The sequence below is a fragment of the Alexandromys fortis genome, unplaced genomic scaffold (genome assembly GCF_014885135.2).
Source record: "Alexandromys fortis isolate MF-2015 unplaced genomic scaffold, M_Fortis_MF-2015_v1.1 scaffold_0, whole genome shotgun sequence".
Taxonomy (NCBI): Eukaryota; Metazoa; Chordata; class Mammalia; order Rodentia; family Cricetidae; genus Alexandromys; species Alexandromys fortis.
In genome coordinates this window covers 39,591,319-39,607,821 of record NW_026067949.1, presented here as the reverse complement: position 1 = coordinate 39,607,821, position 16,503 = coordinate 39,591,319, and the positions used below count along the sequence as shown (strand labels likewise).

Here is a 16,503-nt window from a genome sequence, read left to right as displayed (position 1 = left end):
CAAAATGAAGAATGCCTTAAAGGATTGTCTCTGCTTTACACAAAACTACACTCTTCATTATACAGAAAGTTTTAAATATAATAAAGCTATGTAACAGAAAAGCTTTTAAAATGTTAGTTATTTGAAAAACTAATATCTCAGCAACATTTACTTTCTTTAATAACATTAGTAATTAAGGTATTTTTTCCAGACAATGCCTTATAATAAACTGGCTCTCATAAACTGTCATGTAAGAAGTTTTAACAGAGTTCATAAAACTAGGTCAAAGTTTAACTTTTGAAGGGGCTATTCTTCACTGTCTTTTATAAACCTTGATGGCTATACAATACATCATAAAAACATTTAATAATTTAGCATTTAATAAAAGCTAAAACAAAATAAAGACAAAAGCTCCAAAACATTTAGAAAATAACATATCCTTTTGCTATTAGTTTCAGATATAGTATAAAATATCTCAGCATCAAGTTTCTTTTAGCTATTTTTCTAAATACTGAATGTTTTCATTAAACTTTTCAAGTCACTCAAACTGCAAAGTTAAATCCAACAAATCCAAGTACCCCCCCCCAACAGAATAAAAACAGTTGCATCTACAATAAATAGTACTAAGAAAATTAAAAGCTGGTTTATAAATCAAACATACCGCTTTCTTGTAGTTTGGGGAGTGCATTTACGACCGGTATAAAACATGATAGTAACAGTTCATATAGTAGTCCAACTACTGACTTTAAGTTGTAAGCCACATACATAAATGGAGGCCCTGGCAGGCTTGAGAGAAGGTGTAGTGGTGTTTAAGTATAGTTTGCAGTCCATTGCAAAACTGAGGAAAAACTTCACTTGTATATACTGTATTGCACTGGAAACCTCTTAGCTTAAAACTTCAAAAGACATCTTGGTGATCAGTCCTTTTAGGCCAAAAGTAAGGGGCTCTGCCAGGTTTCCTCCTACCTACTCGACAAAGTCCTTTTTAAGCTCAAAGAAATGGGACTCTTGTTGGATTATCTGTACCTACCACAGGTAGTTTCCACCAAAGGAAACTTAACCAAAGGTTTCATCCCATCAACCACACATCCAATAGTCTTTAGCAGAATATTTTAGATTTAGCTGTATGCAAATCTATACAGGGGAAGGTGTTGGGTAGAAGGGCTTAAATCAGTTCTTTTCAAAGACTTCTCTCCAATTCTGTAACAAGTTAAACCCCCTTTTCCTGGAAAATGCTGTTTAGTTCATAAGGTAGTGATCAATAACCATGGCGATCCTCTAAAAAACACTTTAAGTCCACAGGTACTGCCAGCATCTGGAAAGGTTGTAAATAGACACAGCAACAGCCCTTCGTTTTGGTTTGTTGCCGGGTCTCCCAGGGCCACTTGATCCCCTTTGGAAAGAACCTATTGTTTTCAGAAGCTCAGCAGGATGTATGAATTCACTGGGCACATGTTACAGAATATGTGGCAATGGGGTTAACACATCACGGTGACAAAATTGGAAACAGTCCCAATAATGCTCCTCTTGAGTATGAAATAACTTAAAACATTTTATCCTCTAAGTGAGGCGTCATCTTCTCAAAAAATATTAGTGATCCTTTATAAAAGTCCCATATTGTGATAAGGCTTATCCAGAGACACACCTGAAAGAAAAGGCTTTTTATAAAATATAAACAATTTTTGCAAATAAAGACTTCCTCCTCTTCCTCCTTTCTAACCTGTTCTGAGCAACAAAATGCCTACCTCATTTCACTTGCGTACTGTTTTATCAGAGTACTACTAGCTAGTCTAAAGTGGTCATCACTTGTTAGTAAATTATTTTTTCTGCATTAGGAAAGATCCCCATTTTCCGCTTGAAAAAAATGACTGAGACCAAGGTGACCATGTGAAATCCTCAATGAAGCCACAAACTAGTCCATGCAGCTTGATTTGAGGATTTTCTCTTTCTTCTTTACCGCAGAACAAACTTTTGACGAATCACATTCCTCCATCATGTTATCCCGATACATGTGCCTATTATCAGTCCAAAGAACGTTTCTAACCTTCCCACATCCCGGACTGGTTCTCGACGGGATGGACGTCCTCTTGATCGAGGCTGAGAGTGCATTCTTCTCTTGTGACGCATTTTATGAATGAGCTGATACAAGTCAATACTTTCATCAGGGGGAAACAGAAGACAAAGCTGGGTTCCACATTCAAGTTCAATTTCCTGGAATGTTAAAAATAACGATTAAGAGCAAAATAGAATCTCTCAAAAGACATATAGTATCCTCATGTACAAAACTGAACACTGACTTCAAAGATTTTTTTCTCAAGGAACTAAACACAAGATTCTAATAAGCTTAAAGGTTTATTTATATTTATTTATATAAAAATGCTTCCAAAGCCGGGCAGTGGTGGCAAATGCCTTTAATCCCATCACTCTGGAGACAGATCTCTTGTGAGTTCGAGGGCAGCCTGGTCTGTAAGAGCTGGTTCCAGCGGGGCTGGAGAGATGGCTCAGTGGTTAAGAGCATTGCCTGCACTTCCAAAGGTCCTGAGTTCAATTCTCGGCAACCACATGGTGGCTCACAACCATCTGTAAAGAGATCTGGTGCCCTCTTCTGGCCTGCAGACATGCACACAGACAGAATATTGTATACATAATAAATAAATATTAAAAAAAAAAAAAGAGCTGGTTCCAGGACAGGCTTCAAAGCTACAGAGAAACCCAGTCTCAAAAAGAAAAACAAAAACAAAAATTACTTCTAAAGAGTTTAATGCATTTGACGAATAGAAACTACAAGTATATAATCTCACCCACAAGTACAGCTGCTTAAAATTCTATTGCTCTCGATTTCATTCTATCCAAAGAAATGTTTGTAAAAACACAAAAATATAAGTCATTCATCTTAAAGAATACGCCTGAGAAATACCTACAGAGAGGCAGACTAACATACAAGCTTACACAAAATTATTACTTTTAATTACCAACACTTTACTCACAAGCAATAGGAAAAATATGAATATTAAGGGAACTCTAAGCATAAAAGGTTTGGGCTTACTTTTAAATCATTATAACACATGTTTACTTTAATTTGAAAACACATGTGTGCATATGTGTACATATCTGTCTCTTCAGTGGTCATATTCTATTCAGAAAAAAATTCAGCACATATACTAAAATCAAGAGTAGTATGCACCTTCCAAAAGGATGATGCAGACTCATGAAGCATTCCACATTTAAAAAACTTATAATGAAAACTACAAAAACTGGGTCACTTCTCTCATCACTCTCCCTTCAATTTTATCAGTCAAAGTACGATTTACATGAGTTCCAACCTTAACAGACCATCTTAGTAGTCAATCAGAATCACAATACCTCGTTTTTCACAATTCACAGTTTTAGAGTGTCCTTCAATAAAGGTCTACAAGTGGCTGAATAATGTAGCTTAAAAATTAAACAAACCTGTCCATCACGCCCAATCTTGACTGGCTTATGTTCATTCCAAGGGTTGGTGAGATGAGCTGATTTCGTGAAGGGCAATTCACGCCTAAATATAAAACAGTATAAATTATATTCTATTGAAGAATATCTTGAAGATGCTGTACTACGGTGGTAGTCAATAATTAACTGTGAATTGAATGTATCAAAAATTTAAAGAATCATTTACACTGGCAGTATATATAATTCTCTACAGAAAGCACCTTCAAAACCTAGCTCTTTTTCTAAAAAAACTAATACAGATGATCCTTAAGAAGAATTACATTCTTTATGAAACCCAAAATTGTAAACACATTTACTCAGCTTATCAACAAGGCACAAAGAAGAGTCTGGGTTATTTATAAAACACAACAAGCATGAATCAGCTACAAAGGAAAAATAAAACTGGAAAGCACTGAAAAGACCTCTACCACCTGTCTATAATGTGTACTATCAAATTAATGAACCTACAACACAAACCAAATTATTCAAAAGACACCCACAGTTGGTATGCTAAATGGCACACTACTATAACCCCAACCCTTCTTTCGGATGTAGATGGCTCCATTAATACCTGACTTTGTTCAATACATTTTTTTTTTAATTTTTCTTACAAGTTAACAATTTAAAACATTTACGGGGGTATGGGGGTGGAGAAGGTATAGAGAGATGGCTTAGCAGTTAGGAGCACTGGTTCAATTCCTAGCAACCACATGGCAGCTCACGACTGTCTTTAACTCAGGTTCCAGGAGATTTGGTATCAATGCATAAAAAATAAAGTTAAAAAAAAAATCACAGACCTGAAAACTTAAGAGCTAACAAAATACAGTTATAGATTATTATTTTTATCACTGGGAGAAGAATAGCACAATATATAAAATAAAGGACTCTGCCAAACCATACGCATCATTTAGGGCTATGACTTTTTGTTACCATCAATCATATTAGACTGAAGAAACTGTACAATGCTGGATGATACTAGTTAATCTCAACCAGGATGTAACAGACAACTGTGATACCACAGAGAAAACAAAATTTAGTTAGTGTATGAGAGAAATAAGAGCACTCATGATACATGTACCACACTACCTGTTCACAGTTACAGAATAGGCATCTATCTAGTCACTTTTTGAACAGATAAGCAATGAAAAATAGTGCAGATATATATTATTGCAAAGACCAAGACTCTGTAGGAGACAAATTTAACAAAAGAATATAAAACAGTGAGGCCTTTTATGTGATATAATAGTGGTTTGGCTACTGATGGTAGTTTAATTCTGGGTAGATGGTATTCTTAGCTCATTCCAGGTGGCAACATAGGCACTTAAACACGTCTTTCTTCCTTGTATACAAGCATTCACTCTATTTCAACTTTAATATGGCTACAAACTACCTGAATTATTAGGAGTTCAAACTTTGACAAGGTAATATAAATTCCATTTTGTAGAGAAAAGCAAAACTCAGTCTTCAAATGACTTACCTGAAGTATCAATTTAACAAGTATCCATAAAACACTGCTTACTCCAGAATTTTCATGAAATAACTAACACTTTAATAAAACTGAGGCATTAAAAATTAGTTTCACCTAAGAAATTGTACCTAGGTACACCTAATAATTTAAGAAAGTAAAAATCTTTTTGTCTTAAACTTTATATCAAGTCTAAGTAAGCTGGATTATTTATTTGGGTATCCTTATGAATGGCCATGCTAAATACAGTTTAAGTTTAGTTGCAAGTTAGCAAGATGGTAAGATGAAGTCAATGTAAAAAATAAAATGTTACTATCAAAACAATTTACATCTTTTATAATTAAGGAATTTACCAATTTGAGCATATAAAAATCAATACAAGTAACAATCTAACAGAATATATTATAAAATATAATTTAATTTTGTGTTTTGTTCTCAAAAAATATATCACAATGACAAACTTTCATATTATAATATTTCCTTTGGTCTTTACAATTATGCACTCGCAAAAAAAAGTTTTTACCTATATCAACTAAAAAACAATCTATCAACAAATTTCATAATAGTGTGTGTGTGCATAAGGTCAATTCTCTCCTTTCAAACTAGGCCCTCAGACTTCATACCATGTACCTTTGCCTGCAGAGTCATCTCACCAAAATTTAAAAGTTGGTATTATAACTTTCCCAAATTATTTTTTTTTAAAAAACTACATACATGGCCGGGCCGTGGTGGCGCATGCCTTTAATCCTAGCACTTGGGAGGCAGAGGCAGGCGGATCTCTGTGAGTTCGAGACCAGCCTGGTCTACAAGAGCTAGTTCCAGGACAGGCACCAAAATCCACAGAGAAACCCTATCTCGAAAAAAAAAAAAAAAAAAAAAAAAAACTACATACATGTAAACCAGGAAAGGAGAGTCAGCAGCATCAGCAATACTCTCATTCCAATGCACTGTAATTATATATTTTAAAATATATTTTCTACATGTTATTGCATGTACATTTATTTTTGCAAAATGTTGTATATAAGAAATAAAACATACTTCACTCAATCAATTTTGTATTTATTTAACAAAATTTGATTGCCTTTCAGTTTTATAGTAAGTGATCATAAAGTGATTTGTGGGCTGGAGAGACAGCCCAGTGTAAATAGTTCCCAGCACCCATAGTTGTGGGTTCACAGCTACCTCTAACTCCAGCTTTAGGGGAACTGATGCTCTTCTAGACTCCTGTGCGCCTACACTCACATGCAAACAGACACACTTATACACATAAAACAAGAGTCAGGTATAGTGGTACACGCTTTAATCCCAGCACTTGTAATGCAGAGGCAGAAGGGTCTCTGTGAGTACAAGGATAGCCTGGTTTGGAGTCAGTTCCAGGATAGCTAGGGGTACATAAAAAGAACTATGACCTTAATCTCAAAATAACAAAAAAACAAACAAAAAAGAAAAAAATCTTTGAAACAAAAACTAAAATCTTAAAAGAATTTGAATGGCATAATTTTGGGGCTTTGTACTCAAAGGCAACCTAATACAATATTTCCAATTAGCTTCATGAAGTATTTCCTGGATGGGCCATATTACTATTCTTATCCTTTTGGCTCTTCTTTTCATATCACTATCTATCTGGTTCTCATACAATCTCTTGGGGTATTTATTTCACTCCCCATTTTGTTTCTTGAGTCTGGCTTTTAACTCAGTGATCCTGCCTCTGTCCACTCTCATGTGTTGATGTCATAGCTGTTTGCCACCGCCCTTAGTTTTGTTATTTGTAACACTTCTAATGCCTTTCAATTCCAAGTCATCTTGTAAAGACCAGAATTCATCTCGTTTGTTTCAGATATTTAATGTTGTGTGTACTAAATATGAACATGCCGTGAAATTCTCCCTTAATCAAACTATTACAGCATTTTAACACTATTCTCAACCAGTTGCCCATTCAAAACATGTCAAGTTCCTCTATACTAGTGTGTGCAATTTACCTGCAAATCCAGTCAATTTTAAAGACGCCTCCAAGCATTTTAGCACTCATTCCTGCTGGAAGCACCCAGTGTATAGGAGATCCACCATGATGTGATTCTGAAGACAGTCTGGCAAAACCTAATGAACCACACAGTATCACAAAGTAATTTAAGTGTTGATATAACTATTATTGTTGTATGTAAAAAATAAATAACTTTTAATCTTACCTTGAAATTTTCCACTTTCTCTGACAGAAAATATTAAGATAACACTCCTTGCAGATCTGAATGCAAGATTCAATTTCTTCTCATTTACAGGCAATGTGGACCACACACCCTATAAAAATAATGAAAAGGTCACACACTGAAATTAAATGCAAGTCCATTAACTATCAAGCTACTATGTTGTGTCTGAAATTTAAGAAAGCTCTAACAAAAAAGTCTTATTTATTGGACGTAAAAGTAATTGGAAACTACTTATCTGATATATAATATATATCAAATATTTATATTATATAAAAATAAAAAAATTAACAACTTTACAAAATCTTAACAAAGGGAATTGTCAGGAAAATCTTACAAACTAGAATTCTGTAGTATCAATGACTAGTTATCCTAAAATCAAAGTAATTTATTCTGGTAAGTATATTACTAAAAGCTTAATGGCAACTTCTGTCTTCCTCAACAGTGCAACTAATCACATAAATTTAAAATAATCTATCAGCAGTAAAACCGTAAGTTTGAAAAAAAAACAAAAATGCCAAAATTCTAGTTTTTCCTAAGTTCAGAATTTAAGTTGAAAAGGTCTATTTGTAACGAGGACTGAAACATAGCTACTTAAACTCCTGAATCAGTTTTAACCAATTTTTATTTTAAAAAAAGAAAAAAGTAAGGTGAAGACAAAGAAGCTCAATTTTCTTTAGCAATCTGTGGTCTTTTAATTCATGTTTTAGCACGTCATTACCTCAGCTTAAAACAAGTAGAATCATTCTCTCTGTAATGTTTTGTATAATCATTGGTACAAGTCAGAAACACTATTAATACGGAAATATGCTTATAAATGTGAACGTTCTGATAATCAATTGAAAATGTTATTCAATTTAAGAATTTGAAAATATAGTAACTGGCATAAAGCATAAATGTAGTGTATTTCTTCAATATCCTCTAGCAACTGATAATCTTTTTGATAAAATCTCGGGTAGACCTTTAAAGCTACGGTTTTTTCTAAATCCAGATGATATTATAATGGCTGGATATAGGAATATTAACAGAAACACATCTATTACAGTATAAATGACACACTCTTCAACACTGCACTATGGTTTCTAGGGTGAGAAAAAGGTGAATTCATACCACTACCAGGTGTCCATACTCGCCAGAAAGCAGATCTAGAGTGGCAACTGGGAAATTCAAAGCATCTTATGCTACTGGAGGTAGTTTTCATTCATCGTGGCACGTCAACATTTTAGAATTGAGACTGTTTCAATAAGGTTAATGCTAATACCTTAGCTTTGGCAAGAGACACATTCTCATGATTGTTACTCTTTATGAGGAAAAATCTTGCATCCTGAAGGACATATTTGAGTTTACTGGTTTGATCTGGAAAAAAACAAAAAACAAAAACAAAAACAGAAATCCAGTTTCATTAACCACGGACTTATACAACTATACTAAACCCAGCTAAACTGTAAAAACTCCAGTCACCCAATCAGCCTAGAAAGCTCAGGCACAACAGAATAAAGTAAAGTAGAGGAGAGAGAACCAGCACTGTGCAGGGCAGCCTTACCCAGCGATGTTCCGGTATATCAGACCCACACTTAAGTATGACAATGTTTTCAAGTTCTAAACTATTATCAGATTCATCTAAAGATTGATACAGACTATTATGCTGTTAAACATATGTCCAAATGTTTGGATATATCAATCATTATGTCTAGAAACTAAAATATCCCGAGCTGTTTAAAATTATTGTGAAAGGCAACAAAAAGCAGACACAAAGAACGGAATTTTCTGTTTTAGTTTATAATACTTTCTCCCTTAAACATGATATATCGGAACATGACCACATTAAACCAACTACTGATGGAGAACCAATAAGGTAAAATAATGACTTTATGAAGCATGCAATGAAAACGATTTCAAATTTAAATGATACCTTTTCGGACAGCACGAACGGAAGATGATAATTTCTCATGCTTCTTTTCTGAACCTGTATTTAGCCAAAGTACATTTGTTCAGATTGAGCTTTAATAGATGAAGACAAAATTTCTACAGTCTTGTCACATAAAATTCTCATTAAAGACAAAGTTAATTCTTCCTGGCGCACCCACACACACAAAAAAAATATTTCTCAATGTGTACGAGTGTTTTGTTTTTTTGAGTTGTTCGAATTTTTTTCTTTTGTTTTTCCTTTTTTTGGTATATTTGAACAGTTTCCCACTCAGAAAACTAGTCACTGAATCATCATCTTCCAAGAGAAAAAAAAAAAGTGAAAATTGAAAATTCCACTGAAGCAGTAACAGAACAGGATTAAAATAAGAAAAAAGCTTAGTTTCCTCTAGAATTATTACACTGAACATGCCAAAATTCAGTACTAAAGGACATCAACAATTCACACTAAACTACAACCTCCACACTTTCTTAAGCAGGTTATAATCAGTCATCTATAATCCTAAAATTAAATGGGATTACCTGCATATGACTCTGATGCAGAACTGCCACTTCTATCAAAAACAATGGGTGATATACCTCGAGCTCTCTTCCTTTCCTTCTTTTTCTCATCTAAAACAAAAAATCCAGACAAGTTTTTAAAATATCACAATACAAAAAAGGCTCCAACAGGCATTTCAAATGAGAAGTTGTCCTCAATCTAGTGTTGTCTGTCATTCAGCTCTTAAACATTAACCGTGTTTCTTCATCTTCTCATTGCTTAACTTCCTTAGTCTCATTTAAAAAAAAATACTGCTAAGAAGTATGTTTGACCCTGTCACGCATATCAATAAAAACATGAATATAAAAGAAGTCAGGTACTTACTTAACTGCTTTATAAAAAAAGTTTTCCACAAGAGAGGGAAATTTGTAAAGCAAATACAATTTTCTCCAATTAAACTTAGTGAGTATTTTGTATGTACCATGAACAGTGCTGTATTAAGTCCTGTTGCTTGCTGGAACTACACTAGTACCTTCCTCAGAAGTCTCACTGTGATGTATGCAAACACTAGAAAACAAAGCTTTCTGACTGGAAAACACACACATATTAACATAAACAAAAACTGATTCCCCACCACAACGAGCTTAATTTGGAACGTGTGGGTGCTTGCCATTGTAATCATACAATAAACCCCTTCAACTGGTAGCTGGGAGACAAGAAATATAAGGATAAATTATCTTTAAAAAAAACAACAATGGTCTCTGTGAGTTCGAGGCCAGACTGGTTTACAACAGCTAGTTCCAGGACACGCTCCAAAGCTACAGAGAAACCCTGCCTTGAAAAACAAAAGCAATGGAAAGTTGAAATGAAATTCAGGGGTCACACATACATTACCCTACTATATACTGTCACAGTTAACTACTTAAAAACTAAATTTTCTTCTCTCTGAATTCTTAGAGCATGCTCACTGTGTTTAGATATGGAAGCCTTGACCAAACAAAAACAAAACAAAACAAAACACAGAACCAAGCAATGCTGAGGTCCCACAGTTCCTCAGTTGCAAGACACAACTTGCCTTCAATCTAAAGAGTACAATACTTATGCTCCCTTCTTTCTGAGTAAATGAAGAAGGTATTTTACAGATTTGTTTTGTTGTTTATTGAAAGCACTAGTACCCATCAAGATGCTGCAGATTGTCCATGGTACCTTTAATGTATTAAGGCAAGGACATCCTGGTAATTATTGAGCAACGTTATGTTTATTTTCTTTAAAAATTATTATTTTTTTCAAAGCTGTGGTATGTTTGAATTTTATTCCCTGAACATTTCAAGGGTAAAAACTTTACAAATTCCGAGTAAGAAAATCTCTTGTGGCTAAAATCCCTCAAAGAGATAATAGAAGGAAAATACAAACAGGTACAGAAGATCTTGAATTTATAGTACAGCAAACCTGACATTAATAAAGGAATTTCCAGCATTTTATATAACTTGTACTACCTTTAAGTACATGGAAGTTACTACTCAGGTCAAAAGTATAATGAAACTCTCCTAACACCAAAAAAGCTTTGGCCACTGAGTATAAATTAATAAAAATTCTGAGAAAAGGTTCAGCTAGAGAATGAAATGCAATCTTGCTAGAAAGCTTGTGATACTGAACTTAAATGCTTAAAAACTGGCATATCCAAATCAAAAATTTCAAAGTAACATCATTTCTTTCAAGTAATATTTATAAAATAAAATATAAGAAAAGTTACCTATGGATAGTGTCTTAAGTAAAAGCCACATAATTTTCAGTTCCAGGTATCTCTTTTATAACAATCTATTATTAAAAATTATGAATTTGTTGTAAAATGATAGGCTACCCTTTAAATTGAAAATATATTCTCCACAAAAATATAACATGAAGTAGTCTACTATACTACTAACAAATTCATGTAAAAACTTATTAAATAAAAAGAAAAATGTTTCAGGTTCTAAGCATTTCCGCAAACCCCATTATTTGATTCAATACCCAAAAACATACAATCCTGTAAAAAAAAAAATTCCTCTAGTCCTATGGGTGGTTTCACATATCTCCAAAATTGGTGATTCTTCACAATAGCAACATTTTTGGTTTTGCTTTTGAAACAGTCTTACACAGACCAGGATAGAAAGACTCAAACCCACCCACAATAATTTCTGCATTACCTTCCCAAGTGCCTATAATTTCAGGCTTAGAGTACTACACACACCTTGCCAATTGATTTATACTTCCTATCCATTACAGAGTATAAAAAATTCAGCCCATTAGTAAAATAAATGATGGAACAAACTTCCTCCAACTTTTTACATCAAATCTAACTATCATCTATTCGGTTAAATACTTCTTTAAAGACTTCTCTCAATTGTATAAAAAGAAAGATAAATACTTAAATCCTCGAACCCACTACTCAAGTGAACACAAGGTTAAAAGCACTTCAGTTTCCAACTGCTACAAAGCAACTGGTCGATTACTGTCATTGCAATGACCTACTAATAGTAAAATTCTGTAATATAGATTATTTCAATTAGGTAGCTCATCTGATCTGGTATCATCCTGACAAGAAATACCCATGAAACTGTAAGTTCCTCTTTTTGCTGTGACCCCTGAACCTTTTTTCAGCAAAGGGCACTTTGTTCTTGTGAGTAGGCTTATGTTTTATTCCATAGATTAAGTAGCATAAAGGGAGCTCTCTGCCCCATCTAACTTCGGAAGAGGTGGCTAGGGCCTCTTCTCTCCCTCCCCTCCTCCTCTGTCTGTCTCTCTCCCTGTCTCCCTCCCTCCCCTTACCCACTGAATAAACCATAGCCAAACCCTCAAAAAAGAAAAGTAGTATTAAAGAGATAACCTCTTACCCAGTCTTTCTAACAAGATATTTATATTCTTTTTCATCACACATCAACCTCACACCTCTACAGGCTCTCAGTCAAGTACTGAATAAAAAGAAAATCTTTCATTTTGGGGAAGGAATGTACTTGTTTCTTTGGCTCTACTGTCACATGATAGAAATGTAGGGACATTCTACCATGAAAATGCCGTAATAACGAGTGTAAAGATTCCATATGAATACACACCAAATGCATATATATCTGAAAAAGCTACTGTCAGTGATGAAAATATTAAGAACCTATAAAACTAAAGCCTGAAATACTTTCATATAAACAAACTTGGACTCACACAAATTTATACTAAACTTACAGCCAGGAAATATCCTGAAATCTATAAATTTTACTTGAAATTATTGACATTCAGGGAAATGTAACTAAAGATAAAAGGTAACAAAACCCCTTATCACCCCAAATCCCTCAAAAAGGAAGAACAAGCTGTCGTATTAAGAAAAAGAAAAAAAAAAAGCACTACCTGAGCCATCCGTTCCTGACCCAGATCTGACAGATCCATCTGTGAAGGAAACAGACTCAGAACCAGAATCACTGGCCTCACTCCGGGTGTCATAATCATTTCCCTCTTCCTTCTGATCTCTCTCGTCCTGTTCATACTCTTCTTCCTCCTCCTCCTCCTCTTCTTCCTCTTCATCCTCCTCTTCCTCCTCCTCTGCATCTTCATCCACTTCCTCATCATCTTCTGCATCTTCGTCTACCTCTTCATCTTCCTCTACATCTTCTTCCACTCCTTCCTCCTCATTCTCAGTGTTGTTGCCCTGTTCATCAGAAGAACCACTGCTCCCCGTCTCATGGTCAGAGCCATATTCTTCAGAGTTTACTTCTTCCTTTGAGGATTGGCTGGATCTGCTTGCACGTCTATCAACTTCAAGTCCAATTCTCTGATGTTTAAAGAAAAAGGGAATCAGCAGTCATTAATAGACAAGGTCAAGACGAGTAAAGTTCTAAAGCCTCAAAAAGAACTGCTTTATTATCTGCAATAATATTTACTACCTCAGAACCATCTGGTGTAGGAGACTTGGCCCTTCTTTCAGAATCCCTTTTCCGTAGACAAGTTTTTTCTGGTTGAGTCTTGTAAGGTTCTCTAGAAGAACTACTTGACAGACGAATTTTCCGATCAGCATCTAGACGCTTGTTTCTTTCAGATCTTTGATATTCCTCACTTTTATATTCTGTAACCGACTTTCCTTTTGTACTAACTATTCTTTTATTATTGCTAACGGATGAGCTCAGTGGTTTAGAAATCAACTGCCTTGAATGGATGGAAGGCTTTTGTCGCTTGCTGTCAGTACATTCCATTCGTTCACTTTTTCTTTTTGATCCTTTAAAATACAATTTAAAAAGATAGATAAAAGTATTAGTGTTACTCTATTAATTTCCCCGAGATTTATAAATAAATGTATATCAATCAGTTATAGGGAAAAAGTACAAAAATAAACAGAAAAATATCAATTCTTTAAAATACCTCCTAAAATATCTTAACTCCAGAACAAATTTAAACAAAACAGCTTTCCAACTGCTGAACTAAAAGCCCATTATTTGAAAGGGTTTAAGTATTATTTTCTATGTGTTTTGGAACTGCATGTATTTGTGCCCCAGTGTGTCTGGTGCCTGCAGAGATCAGTAGCAGGTACTGGATCTTCTGTAATTGTGAACTGCCAAGGGAGTGATGGAAACTGATCCCTGGTCCTCTGCTAAAGCAAGTGCTCATAAATGTCAAATTATCTTTCCAGACTTTTTTTAAAGTGTTTTTATTCATATGATTAAGATCTGTTATGAAAAAGTTTACTGTGGGCTTTTAGTACTAAAAGCCAAGGAACAAGTACAAAAGCAGAGATTTTTCTTAAGAAACTGAATTGAGCTGGGTGCTGGTGGCACAAGCCTTCAATCTCAAACACTTGAGAGGCAGAGGCGTCCAGATCTCTGAATTCAAGGCCAGCCTGGACAGGCTCCAAAACTACACAGGAACTGTCTGGGTAGGGGGCAGGGCAGGGGAGGGGACAGGACGGGGGGGGGGGTTTGAATACCCTACTTAAACTGTGAATTTTGACAGAAATCACAGATTCTTACCTTTTTTCTCATTCTTATCCTGTTCACTCTCTGGATTGTAGAGTTCATCATCCTGTTCTGGTACTTCAGTCAAAATATCATCTAAAACATTAAGTTCCCCATCTGCAAACACATTTAAGAAATAGAAAAAAATCAGTATTATTAATCACTTACTTTTTAATACTTATAAAAATCATTTATTTTAATTAAGAATGCTCATGGGGGCTGGAACAACGGCTCAGAGGTTAAGAGCACTGACTGCTTAACCTGAGGTCCAGAGTTCATTTCCCAGGCACATGATGGCTCACAAGCATCTATAACGAGATATGGTGGCCTCTTCTGGTGTATTGGCATACATGCCAAAACACTGTGTACATAATAAACAAATCTTTTCTTTTCTTTTTTGTTTTTTTTTTTTTTTTTTTGTTTTTCGAGACAGGGTTTCTCTGTGGCTTTGGAGCCTGTCCTGGAACTAGCTCTGTAGACCAGGCTGGTCTCGAACTCACAGAGATCCGCCTGCCTCTGCCTCCCGAGTGCTGGGATTAAAGGCATGCGCCACCACCGCCCGGCCTAAACGAATCTTTAAAGGAAAAAAAAAGTCCATAAGGGATGGGGGAATTGTGGAGAGAGCAGGAACAAGAGAGGGAGAAGAAACTGAGATTGGTATGTAATATAAAGACTGTTTTTAAATTTTTTTTTAAAAAATTGTCCATAACCTCCAAAGAGCTTTTACTTAAGGATCATTCCCATTAAACAATAATGGATATACATATAGTTCTCATCTCTCAAACCAGAAGCATACCATTTAAGGTATGAAAAGATGGTACATACCAGTTGGCACAAGTAATCAAAGTTAGCATCACCATCACAAAAAACTCCAGATATGGCTCACTTAGGTCAGAATAGTAGTTTTGTGATACTAATATCCAAAGATGCATAATTTGAATGTGTATTATGAAACACACACACACAAAAAAACATTTCATCAGCATACAGGAAATGAGACAAACATAGCCGTATCCAAGACTGAGTCTTAATTTTGTGATTATGATAACATGCTTAAGGAAATTAAGTACTTAAGGGTAAAGATGCATCACACCCATAGCAAATAGTTCAAGAAAAAGATTCACAAGCATTTACCCACAGATTCAATGAAGACAGATTAACCTGAAAGAAGAATGAAATGCCAGAAACACAAATGTGACAAATGGTGACGTTTACAGAATGCACTTGGAGTACACAAGGTACTACTTCAGTAAAGACTTTATTGATCTGAAATTGTCATTAAAATAACTTTAAGAATAAAAACTACCGAGGGGATATTCAAACTCCAGACCAGCCTGAGCTACATAGCAAAATTAATGTACTAAAAAACCCTAAATATCTGCAACCTGATAATAAAAGATTCAGTTGCTCAGAAAGGCAACTCTATCTAAACTGGCATATTCCAGGCCCCAAAACTTAGAACAATTTTGCTGGCCAACCCTGCAACTACTCAGATTCAGAACCAGGGTTTTGACTTGGCCCACCAACATCCACCTGGCCTGGATGGAGCATGTGATGGGGACAGTACTGGTAGGATCGTCATAACACATAACAGGATATTCAAGGAGTCCAACATAGATAGAACCAGAGGCCTCAAAGCAGACCAATGACTTCTTTGCAATGAATATTTGCATGTAAAGACACATAGATAAAAAGATTTACTGTGTGACTTGGTGCCACACTAGTGTTTCCATGATGAGATTTTTTTTCCTTATTTTTCCTCTTACATTTTATTTTACTGAGGGCAGGAGGTTGCTTGGGCAGACACGAAGGGTCAGAAAATGAATGGAATTGAGATTCATGATGTGAAAGACACAAAGAATAAAAAGTTAAAAAAATAACTTTGCAAATTTACAATAAAAAGAAACTATACAATCATAAAACCTGATGAAACAATTATAGTAAGCAACAAAGCCCATTTGAAGCAGCGAGGTTAATAATTACAGGAAAAGAAAAAGGGCTGAAGATACC

At 35.0% G+C, this 16,503-nt stretch overlaps 1 protein-coding gene across 6 annotated transcripts in view; it reads right to left on the bottom strand.

Moving 5' to 3' along the window:
• Window positions 1–16,503, bottom strand: part of Ythdc1 (YTH N6-methyladenosine RNA binding protein C1) — a 31,786-nt gene that overhangs the window by 5,848 nt on the left and 9,435 nt on the right. For 4 of the 6 annotated variants that reach the window (XM_050149904.1, XM_050149905.1, XM_050149906.1 and 1 more), the window contains exons 2-11: window positions 14,509–14,610; window positions 13,432–13,760; window positions 12,899–13,319; window positions 9,562–9,651; window positions 9,026–9,079; window positions 8,375–8,469; window positions 7,099–7,207; window positions 6,892–7,009; window positions 3,430–3,514; window positions 2,024–2,190 (exon numbers count right to left, since the gene is read on the bottom strand). In XM_050149904.1, coding sequence (XP_050005861.1) covers window positions 2,024–2,190; window positions 3,430–3,514; window positions 6,892–7,009; window positions 7,099–7,207; window positions 8,375–8,469; window positions 9,026–9,079; window positions 9,562–9,651; window positions 12,899–13,319; window positions 13,432–13,760; window positions 14,509–14,610 — 1,570 coding nt within the window. The remainder of the gene's footprint in view (window positions 1–2,023; window positions 2,191–3,429; window positions 3,515–6,891; window positions 7,010–7,098; window positions 7,208–8,374; window positions 8,470–9,025; window positions 9,080–9,561; window positions 9,652–12,898; window positions 13,320–13,431; window positions 13,761–14,508; window positions 14,611–16,503) is intronic. The other 2 variants (XM_050149907.1, XM_050149909.1) reach the window with 1 other exon arrangement.